Source organism: Coregonus clupeaformis, chromosome 26 (genome assembly GCF_020615455.1).
Source record: "Coregonus clupeaformis isolate EN_2021a chromosome 26, ASM2061545v1, whole genome shotgun sequence".
NCBI classification, from domain to species: Eukaryota; Metazoa; Chordata; class Actinopteri; order Salmoniformes; family Salmonidae; genus Coregonus; species Coregonus clupeaformis.
The window spans coordinates 361,190-373,317 of record NC_059217.1 but is presented as its reverse complement, the minus strand read 5'-3'; the positions used below and the strand labels follow the sequence as shown (position 1 = coordinate 373,317).

The 12,128-nt window shown below is 39.8% G+C and overlaps 1 protein-coding gene across 2 annotated transcripts in view; it reads right to left on the bottom strand.

Annotated features, from left to right (window-relative positions):
* The window catches only part of LOC121540040 (trafficking protein particle complex subunit 8), a 59,282-nt gene that overhangs the window by 45,787 nt on the left and 1,367 nt on the right, over positions 1 to 12,128 (bottom strand). For both annotated transcript variants that reach the window (XM_045207695.1, XM_045207696.1), the window contains exon 2: positions 4,097 to 4,309. In XM_045207695.1, coding sequence (XP_045063630.1) covers positions 4,097 to 4,309 — 213 coding nt within the window. The remainder of the gene's footprint in view (positions 1 to 4,096; positions 4,310 to 12,128) is intronic.

Here is a 12,128-nt window from a genome sequence, read left to right as displayed (position 1 = left end):
CTATCAAAGTTTAAATAATGCAAACAAATTCTTCATGTATGGCCTATACGCAGTCTAAATAAACATATTTAGCAGAAAAATAATTTCTGATATGTTTTTATTGGTGTGCCATTTAAAGAGTTAAAGACCAACTGGACAAAAAAAGCAACTTCTTTTGAAAATGGCCTATGTGGCATTGATAGGAGTCAGAAACATGTATTCTAGTGACAAAAATTGAGTACAAAGTGTAAATAGGATAGTTTTGAACATAAAATCAGTGTCGTACAAATCGGAGATTGGCGAGATGATTAGAAAAAAATGTTATGGCACAGAATCAAGGCGACGCAACAGTTTTTCTTGGGTTGGGTTTATTTCCATCCTGCCTACAGCTGGCAGCATGCGACCTGATTGTAATGGCCGTGGTAAATATGGTTTGTCTTTGGATATCCCTATGGGGTTGTTAGGAAATTACACAATGTACATGGGACAATATTTACATTTCAATAGCTCCAAATTTCAATGACTTAAAAACCTCAAACCAACTATAAACTGTAGAAATACATATACAAATATTGAAAGCATTTAATGAGAACTAAAAGGAGTGCAACATGAAAATATTGCCCCACTTACACTGTGTAGCCCTGGAGATAGGCTGTCCAAAATATATTTTCTACTTCCAGAAATGAGTCCAATAACATATTAGTACAATTATTTGAACATATTGGACCATGCAAGGCCCGTATTATAAGGTATGCTATTAGCAATAAGCATTGTCACCTGTAGCCCAACTGATGCAGCATAGTGGTTATAAATAAATATGCTGAAGCATGGGGTTGCCCATCTGCATTTACCCTATTGGGCTAATCATCAGCTAGATCCCAAATGTGATCTTTTAACCATTTAGCATCATACTGATGAATTATGTCCCAAAAAACTTGCATAAACACAGTGAATATAATGTAGGCCTACCAGTTAGTGTAACTTGGGGTAGCACGCCTCTGCCTGTACTTCTCACAAAAACCACTTCATGTCACCATATCTTTCCCCAACACTTCCCTGGTTGCCACTATTCTTGTTCAACAAAATGTTTTAATCTGTCTCGTCACAATTTTGTAAGTCACTTAAAATTATTTTCAAGTAGGATGTAGAGCTGAGAATTGCCAGGTACCTCACGATACGATATTATCACAATACTTAGATGCCGATACGATATGTATTGTAATTGTCACGATTCTATATGTATTGCAATTCGATGTTCCAAACATATTGCTCACTATATGTCTGCTGCAGAGGGACAAGAGAGCTTTATCAGTCATTGAAATAAAAGTGCTGAAAACAAATTGGCTCCCTATTTAAAAAGATGGAGCACAAGCAAAAATATATAGCAATATAGTCAAAGCGATACATCGTCAAAAATAATATCCCGATCTACTATCAATTTTTCCCCATCACTAGTAGGGTGGTGTTTTACCCCAAGTTACCCTACAATTGACTCATGTTACATTTAGCCCCACTCTCCCTTATGCACTCACAGTGAATTGCAGAGCAGTAACATGATTAACCATGCTGCTGCTGCAAAAAAAGAACTGGATTTAAAACAGTGCAGTTCGTGCATATTTAGAAGTTGAGAAATAAAGTAGGAATGGAAAGCTGAGAACACCCTCTTTTTAACAAAGGCATTTAAAACTACTGTTTCCCCCACAATTGCAAGAATTGTTGTGCATTGACTGCTTGTCAGAATGCATGTTTCCCTCCCTATGGCACTCATAACTTGAATGCGCCTCGAGAGGAATATTTATCTTGCATAGAAAACACAACAAGCCCAGGGCTCGACATTAACGCTTGTCCGGGATAAGAAAAAATAAATACAATTCAAACAAATACTCAGATCAGAATTGGATCAAAGGTCAACATTGGAATAATATTCAAATCAATTTTTCATGTAGGCCTCCATAAATAAAAAAGCCTACATGTCAAAGTGTAGGTGATATGCATATTGGCTACAGCCTCATGTCCAAAAAGATGCAGACATGAGGGAGGTGCCAGAAAATGTAGCTAAACTTTAACGAGACTTATAGCTGAACGCCAGTCATGCTTGACAAAATATAATGAAGGATAATTAACATTAACGTCTAAAAGGCATGATTCTGTCGACATACTCGAGGCATGGTTCGTTCAGATTAAAATGGTCACAAGACTGGAGTGAAGGACCGTGCATGTTGCGCACCGCACATCACCCACCTTGAATCTGAGTGAAGGCAGTCAGCATTTTGAAACTATGTACTTGACCATGAACTAAGTTCTTTAAAAACTGGACGTTTTATGTCATTTTATGAAGCATGTCTTACCTTGTTTCAGAGTAGCCTAGCCAAAATACAACCATAGAAATGTTGAGGGAATTATTTTATAAACACTTAACCCTATCAATCCCAAAAATCAGCTTTTCATTTATCTGACTTTCATTTATCTGCATGTACAGCCCTTATATTTAGCCTAAAAATTAAGTGTTTAACCATTTTATTTTCAGGACAACCAGGGCTACAAATACAGCACAAAACAATTTGACATACAGTGTCTTCAGAAAGTATTCACACCCCTTGGCTTTTCTCACATTTTGTTGTTACAACCTGAAATTTAAAATGGCTAACATTTAGATTTTTTTGTCTCTTGCCTACACACGTCATAGTGGAATTATGTTTTTTGAAATTTTTACTAATTAATTAAATATTAAAAGCTGAAATGTTGAGTTAATAAGTATTCAACCCCTTTGTTCTGGCAAGCCTGAATACGTTCAGGAGTAAAGAAATGTGCTTAACAAGTCACATAAGTTACATGGACTCACTTTGTGCAATAATAGTGTTTAACATGATTTTTGAATGACTACCTCATCTCTGCACCCCACACATACAATTATCTGTAAGGTCCTGCAGTCGAGCAGTGAACTTCAAACAGATTCAACCAAAGACCAGGGAGGTTTTCCAATGCCTCGCAAAGAAGGGCATCTACTGGTAGATTGGTAAAAAATAAAAAGTAGACATTGAACATCCCTTTGACCATGCTGAAGTTAATTACACTTTGGATGGTGTATCAATATACCCAGTCACTACAAAAGATACAGGCGTCCTTCCAAACTCAGTTGCCGGAGAGGAAGGAAACCACCCACTCAGGGATTTCACCATGAGGTCAATGGTGACTTTAAAATAGTTACGAGTTTAATGTCTGTGATAAGAGAAAACTGAAGTTGGACCAACAACATTGTAGTTACGCCACAATACTAACCTAATTGACAGTGAAACAGAGGAAGCCTGTACAGAATACAAATATTCAAAAAAATGCAACCTGTTTGCAACAAGGCACTAAAGAAATACTGGTAAAAAATTTGGCTAAGCAATTAACATTTTTCTTCAATATAAAAGTGTTATGTTTGGGGCAAATCCAATATAACACATTACAGAGTACCACTCTCCATATTTTCAAGCATAGTGGTGGCTGCATTATGTTACAGGTATGCTTGTAATCGTTAAGGACTAGGGAGTTTATCAGGATAAAAAAAGAAACGGAATGGAGCTAAGCAGAGGCAAAAATCCTAGAGGAAAACCTGGTTCAGTCTGCTTTCCACCAGACACTGGGAGATTAATTCACCTTTCAGCAGGACAATAACCTAAAACACATGGCCAAATCTAGACGGGAGTTGCTTACCAAGAAGACAGTGAATGTTCCTGAGTGGCCGAGTTACAGTTGACTTGAATCTACTTGAAAATCTATGGCAAGACATGAAAATGGTTGTCCAGCAATGATCAACAACCAATTTGAAGGGTTTGCTTTTTGCTTTTTTTTCAAATGTTATAATTTTTCTTCCATCTTGAGAGTATTTTGTGTAGATCGTTGACAAAAAATGGCAATTAAATCCCACCTTGTAACAACAAAATGTGGAAAAAGTCAAGGGGTGTGAATTCTTTCTGAATGCACTGTAACTAAATCGAATGCACCCCATGTCTTCTCTCCCTTTCATTCTCTCCATCACCTCTTTTTTTGGCCTTCCATGTCACTCAGTCCATCTCTTGCCCACACTCCCGCTTCTAAACCCACCCTCCACCCCTCTTCTTGATTTACTCACCACTAATATTGAGGTCATAGTCGCCGGCAGTTATGACATTGGAAACGCCACCTTCAGCCGGTTGGCATGTCGACACCACCTCGCTGAGCAGCCGTCGCTGGGCATGGCCAGGGATGCCGGAGGCAGGGACAGAAGGGCGTGTCACCACGTTGTTGACGCTGATACGAAGGTTCTTCACCACCTGCACCTGGTTGTTGGGGTCCCTCATGTGACCTACGAGACAGAAAGTGTGTGTTTGAGATAGACTACATTGACTGTACAGAATCAGTGATCTTGCATCTCAAAATAACATCTTGTTTAAAACTGATCTCATCGAACACGCTGAAACACATATGTAGTCAGTCAGATTTTAAAGTAACTGTCCAGTGAAAATATCACTTTTAAAAAGTTCATAATCTGTTAACTCATACTCAAATAATGTTATTGACTAGTCCTATACTCATGTGGCCAAAGAATAAAATAGAGAGAAAAAAAACAACACTTCAAATACCCCACCTCAAACTTGTATCTCACACAGACATTTCAAAAATGCTTGCCATTTCCTCATAGAGTATGATGTCATACTCCTGAGGAGGATGAGCTGGCCAACCAGCGGTCTAGAGGATGAGCTGGCCAATCAGTGGTCTACTTGCATGAATATTTTTAACAACCGGTATACGCCCCACCATTCTGTTGTTGGGGTACACCCATTCAAACACAAAAGCTGCTTTTTAACATAATTAATTTAAAAAATTTGGAAGGATTTCACTCATATTGTAAGTAATTACAGATCATCTTTCATAGAAATCTGGAAACACTGGGCAGTTCCTTTAAAAAGGAAGAAGGGGATGTGGTTGGTTTGGTTAATGCTAAATGACTAAAATGTCAATGTTAATGTGTGAAGAGAAGGAGAGTCAGTGAAGAGGTCTAGACCTATATAATGATAAATAAGCGTCCCTTACATAACCTAACTGAGAGATCAAATTAAAACGTTAAACAACACTTAGGGCCTATGCCCATCTACTTTTGACTTCTGTGTGAACAAATTCATGCAGTAAGAACATAGCCTACCGCTAACATGATCAAGAGTGTGGACAACCGGACAACTGAGCATGCACCGAGTCTAACATATGCCCCCCCCCCCCAAAAAAAAACAAAAAACATTGGCATTCACATACATATTTGGCTTTGCTCATGTGCAGTTATAGTAGCAAATGGCCATGTATTCTTATGGTACTTGTGTTTTCCACAATAACATAGTAGCCAGCAAATAGAAAAAGTAGCCAGCCAGGTGCCCCAAGCCCAGGGTGGTCCAGGGGGCGTTCAATGTTTTTGCAGAAGGAGCTCTATTTCGGTGGCCTCCGGTACATTCTAAATGCCTTGACTCCATCTGAAATAGGTATTTCTATCAATAAATGGGCAAATGTGTGACATCAGGGTCAACATTTCTAAATGGTTTGACAACATTTAAACATGATTTTCTTGCAGCTTCACATGTGTAGTTACAGGAATAAGAGTCTAGATAGGCAGAATGAGGCCATAACTCCTAGCAACACCAAAACATCTACATGTCATTCAAAATGTCACATGAAACATGGACACTGCATGTTTCCTTGCCATGCCTAGTAGCCAGGTCTGTTTGTGCTTTAGTCAACTTCTCTATCATTTATTGCTATGCTCAACCTTCCAGAAGAATGCAAAAGATAAAACAGCATTTCTATATATTTTAATAGTTGATATAATAATTTAATACAATGGGTTGTGTCAACAAAATTGTTGACAATAATAATCAATAATGATGTCATTATAATCAGTAACCTCTTCAAGCAGCGTGTGTGTGTAAGAAAACTAGACATCACATTCTTGCTTCCTCTGTCCTTGTTTCCTCCACTCCTTGCCTCCCCTTGAAAGTGCATTGGAGCCTGAAGAGAGGAACCTTCCCTCTCCCCCATGTGCTTTGAGAGGGAGGTGAGGAACGGTGGAAACAAGGGGAGAATCTCAATTGCATTTCCTTCATTCCTCACATCCTCTCTCCTCGCCTCCTTCTCAAAACCCATTGGATAAGGTGAGGGAACTCTGACCTTCTCATTCAATGGGTTTTGAGAAGGAGACGAGGAGAGAGGATGCAACGAATCATGGAAATGCAATTGAGATTCTCCCAAGGACAGAGGAAACAAGTATGACAGCTATTAATATTTTTTGACAGTGCCAGACTGACCTACCATAATGCCCAGGGCCTGTCCAGAAACAACCCCTAGCCCCTACTGCCCAGAGTCTAGACACTTGCGGAGAGCTGAGCGGGATTGATGGGTGGTGACATCGTGGGAACGCTACCTTTAACCTCTGATAGGCTTGGTGGAATTTTGGCGGTATTGCTTACACCTGTCCAATTGTCTCAGATCTCCACAAGTGTCTAGGGGTATTGTTTCTGGACAGGAACCCAAAACCCTTCGGGTGTGTGGTGGACCTACAGCACGACACTTGAGGCATTGGTTGGATATTGAATTCCATTGCTATATAGACACACAGATTTACACAGGTGTAAACTGGACAAACCCACAGCACCCCATCAGGCTGATCAGACAGGTCTGGGTAGCTGCAGACCTGTTGTAAACAGTGAAAGGATACACTTGCATGTCTACTATTCACACCCTTGCTTCATTCCAGCTAGTTAGATGTGCAACCACTGACTATCTATAGCTAGGGCATATCTCTAGTCTAGCAATAGATACTGTTGTTTTGGCTGTATAGCATCATTTAATAAGATTAACAATGGTTAGCTCAGTAGCTAGGATAGATCAGTCACAGTATTTGTATTTATTTATTTTTAAAAGCAGTTCATTCATAAGTCAATACACACTAAATATTATGCGGAAATTTAGAAATCGTACCTTATTTTGGCACTGTGGCAAGGTTTTGGCAACTATTAATCAATTAATTCATAGAACGGAGTTAGAAGGGTGACCTCGTACTTTGAAAGGACATGAAGTGTTGGCTGTGCACTTGATCAGGCATTCCACATTTAACCCCACCAACATTTGAACATCAAAATAAAGTTATTTTCTTTTTTTCTCTGGAGTTAAAGTCTTATTTACTGCAAGATATGAATTGCCACAATGTTTGTTTTTCAAATTATGCATTTTATTGAAAAAGGAAATAAATAGCCCACATTGTTGAAAAAGAAATTAAAAGGTTTTGTTCCCCTTTAATTCAAGTGTGCACCTAGCAAGAGGCTGTTTAGAGGTATTTTTGTAGCGCACATGTGATGGTAGAGTTTGCATCGATATTGATATCATTCTGCCAGGTAAGCATAGGCTACTTTGTAATGATAGAAGATGCATATCATTCATTCTAGAGTGAGTGGGCTCGAGGGACTAGCGAAATGAAACTTAAATGAAAAGTAGCTTATCAAATGTAGCAGAAAATGAGTCTAACCGACAGCCGGCGCGAATAGAGTACCACAGTATGAGTCATGAAACCCATAAAACCTAGCAGTCAAACAGGGAAATGGTTCTAATCGTTATTCCACCATTAATTTCTCCCCATAGGGGATTTCAGAAACTCTTAAAATAAGGGCTGTGTTTTAAATTGACACCAGTGGCGATTTTAGCATGTAAATCTTGGTGGGGCAAACTAAATAAATAAAAAAGTAGATGTATGCCAGCAAACCCATTACACAACACTAAACAATACATTAATTGCACCATAAAGGTGACAAATGAAATCAAATTGTACTTGTCACATGCGCCGAATACAACACTCGATGATTACTTTTCTCTAAAACAGGCTATAGGCTACATGTGCACCAACAAGTCAGAACAGTACGCGAAATTAGGAGGGGAAACGGGACCAAATTATTAGGGTGAGGAACATGGGCTACTAACAGCTTACTACACAACATACACTTAGTATTACTTTTTTAGCTACAGTATACATATCTCCGTGGCATATTACATAATTTATGCTGCAGCACACAATAAATTTTTTGACTCACCTGGTTGGGCTGTGCTCACTTGAACAGAAAGGTGGCGCGGTGGTCCTTTATGGGCAAATTTTGTCATACTTTGTCATCAAAGTAGCTACACAGTCCCGTGTAGCTCAGTTGATAGAGCATGGCGTTTGCAACGCCAGGGTTGTGGGTTCGATTCCCACAGGGGGCCAGTATGACAATGTATGCACTCACTAACTGTAAGTCGCTCTGGATAAGAGCACCTGCTAAATGACTAAAAAAATAAAAGTAAAAAAAAGGTTACAAAATTTACAAATGTAAAGTCTGGCATTCTCTGGATTTATGGTGCTTTCAAGACAACTGGGAATTCTGAAAAAAAGCAAGGTTGAATCATGATGACATCAGTGATCTTTAGTTCGGTGCTCTAGAAAGAGGCCCGAGTTCCCGACTTGCAATTCCAAGTTGGATGACCGTTCAAAACGTATTTTCCCCAGTTGGAGCTAATTTTTTTCAGAGTTCCCAGTTGTCTTGAACTCACTAAAAATCAGATTTCCCAGTTCTGAGTTTCCAGTTGTTTTGAGCGCGGCAGAAGTCATGATGGATCGACACCATGGCCAATGTTGAATGTTTATCCTTTTAAGCTTGGAAAAGAGACCCTTAAACCCAGATTTGGGACCACACACCGACTCCACTGAATAGCAGGCTAGTGATTGCTTTGCAATGCTTGCAGTTCGCCACTGACTCCTTCCCATCCACTCATTGCTGAATTTGCGATTTCCAACTTGTTGTGTAATGTTTATGTCCAATGGCCGATGAGCACCGATACGTTTGATCTATAACTTACCTTCATATAACAAGGATTAAAAAATATTTGCCAGTAGATTGTCGACGTGATTCATGCTGATGACTGCTAGCTTGCTAGCTAATATTTTGAAATGATGATGTTGACATGATCAGTCCAATCAAAGCAGCTGTAGATTTAACTTGATTTGACGTCATTTTATCTGTGGCCAATGACCTTCAACCTTCTTGGATGGGCACTTCCAATGTACAGTGGGGAAAAAAAGTATTTAGTCAGCCACAAATTGTGCAAGTTCTCCCACTTAAAAATATGAGAGAGGCCTGTAATTTTCATCATAGGTACACGTCAACTATGACAGACAAAATAAGGAAAAAAAATCCAGAAAATTAAATTGAAGGATTTTTAATGAATTTATTTGCAAATTATGGTGGAAAATAAGTATTTGGTCACCTACAAACAAGCAAGATTTCTGGCTCTCACAGACCTGTAACTTCTTCTTTAAGAGGCTCCTCTGTCCTCCACTCGTTACCTGTATTAATGGCACCTGTTTGAACTTGTTATCAGTATAAAAGACACCTGTCCACAACCTCAAACAGTCACACTCCAAACTCCACTAAATCACATTGTAGGATTTTTAATGAATTTATTTGCAAATTATGGTGGAAAATAAGTATTTGGTCAATAACAAAAGTTTCTCAATACTTTGTTATATACCCTTTGTTGGCAATGACACAGGTCAAACGTTTTCTGTAAGTCTTCACAAGGTTTTCACACACTGTTGCTGGTATTTTGGCCCATTCCTCCATGCAGATCTCCTCTAGAGCAGTGATGTTTTGGGGCTGTCGCTGGGCAACACAGACTTTCAACTCCCTCCAAAGATTTTCTATGGGGTTGAGATCTGGAGACTGGCTAGGCCACTCCAGGACCTTGAAATGCTTCTTACGAAGCCACTCCTTCGTTGCCCGGGCGGTGTGTTTGGGATCATTGTCATGCTGAAAGACCCAGCCACGTTTCATCTTCAATGCCCTTGCTGATGGAAGGAGGTTTTCACTCAAAATCTCACGATACATGGCCCCATTCATTCTTTCCTTTACACGGATCAGTCGTCCTGGTCCCTTTGCAGAAAAACAGCCCCAAAGCATGAGGTTTCCACCCCCATGCTTCACAGTAGGTATGGTGTTCTTTGGATGCAACTCCGCATTCTTTGTCCTCCAAACACGACGAGTTGAGTTTTTACCAAAAAGTTCTATTTTGGTTTCATCTGACCATATGACATTCTCCCAATCCTCTTCTGGATCATCCAAATGCACTCTAGCAAACTTCAGACGGGCCTGGACATGTACTAGCTTAAGCAGGGGGACACGTCTGGCACTGCATGATTTGAGTCCCTGGCGGCGTAGTGTGTTACTGATGGTAGGCTTTGTTACTTTAGTCCCAGCTCTCTGCAGGTCATTCACTAGGTCCCCCCGTGTGGTTCTGGGATTTTTGCTCACCGTTCTTGTGATCATTTTGACCCTACGGGGTGAGATCTTGCGTGGAGCCCCAGATCGAGGGAGATTATCAGTGGTCTTGTATGTCTTCCATTTCCTAATAATTGCTCCCACAGTTGATTTCTTCAAACCAAGCTGCTTACCTATTGCAGATTCAGTCTTCCCAGCCTGGTGCAGGTCTACAATTTTGTTTCTGGTGTCCTTTGACAGCTCTTTGGTCTTGGCCATAGTGGAGATTGGAGTGTGACTGTTTGAGGTTGTGGACAGGTGTCTTTTATACTGATAACAAGTTCAAACAGGTGCCATTAATACAGGTAACAAGTGGAGGACAGAGGAGCCTCTTAAAGAAAAAGTTACAGGTCTGTGAGAGCCAGAAATCTTGCTTGTTTGTAGGTGACCAAATACTTATTTTCCACCATAATTTGCAAATAAATTCATAAAAAATCCTACAATGTGATTTTCTGGAAAAAAAATTCTCAATTTGTCTGTCATAGTTGACGTGTACCTATGATGAAAATTACAGGCCTCTCATCTTTTTAAGAGGGAGAACTTGCACAATTGGTGGCTGACTAAATACTTTTTTTCCCCACTGTAACTCTATGGCAGCACCCAAGGGGCTTGAATTTTCGAGCTCTACCCTTAGATTTGGCTGTGAGGTAGTGTTCCCATGAGCGACAGAACACTGAGCCAATCACGATGCAACTAGAGAACATTACCAACCCCTACGCTCCGTATTTTCCGTTGGCTGCCCCACCATTAGAGAAAGCACTGAGCTAGGCTGCCTTACTCAAGAAAGCAAAAAAGAGACCAAGTTTGTATGTAGCTTTATTAACTCATAAATAAATAAAAATGACATTGTTTGCAAACTGATATGTGACATGTATTAATGCCAAAATAACATGCAAAACAGAAACATCCCAGTTTGTTTGCTCTGCCCCACCTGCCCTGAATGACGGGTCACCACTGACTGACCTGTTAGCAAAGGTGTCAGCTAGAGATAATATGCAGGAGCTTGCATTTGTAGGGATTTGTAGTTTTGCATAATGTCTACTTTGATTCTAATTGGCATTTTCGAATCAGAGTAAATAGAGCTGAATATATTGATGAAAGTCACCTTGCCCGAGAGAGACTTAAATGGTTATCAAAACGTCACACCAGGGTAAGTCTACACGAAACTCAGTCCTTATTTTAAGTGTTTCTATAATCCCCTATGGGAAAAATGGAATGGTGGAAAATGAACCATTTCCCTGTTTGACCGCTAGGTTTTATGGGTATTATGACTCCACTGTGGAGCTCTATGTGGCACTTCTTCACTGTGCGAGTCAGCACCGTCAACAATCTGGACACATTCCTCCAGAAATTAGATTAAATGTGCCTGGAAGTTAAACACACAGACCAAGAGGTTATTCTTTGGAGTTTTGTGAGAATGCCACTCCTTGTTTCCTACCCCTCTGCTTATCTTGGGGAGATTATACATTTGATTAATCTAATGTAAAATGTGTCTATGAGAGGACTTGTTATTAGACAACTAGGGTTATGATAGGGCAATGACACTGTTTTGGCAGTGAGTTTATCACAGCCTGATGATAAAAACCTAGAGCCTTGTTTATTCCAAAACACAGCGGTTTTCCAATTTCACTTGAGCCATAGAAAAACTATACACTAGATATGGGGATGTGATTGGTAGGCCTTGCCCTTTGCATATATATTATATGGTACCGATGGATGTGGGTTGGTAGCTAGCTAGCTAGCTAGTTTACATAATGAGTGAGGAACCAAGACATTGGATTGTCAGTCTGACCATGAGTAAAC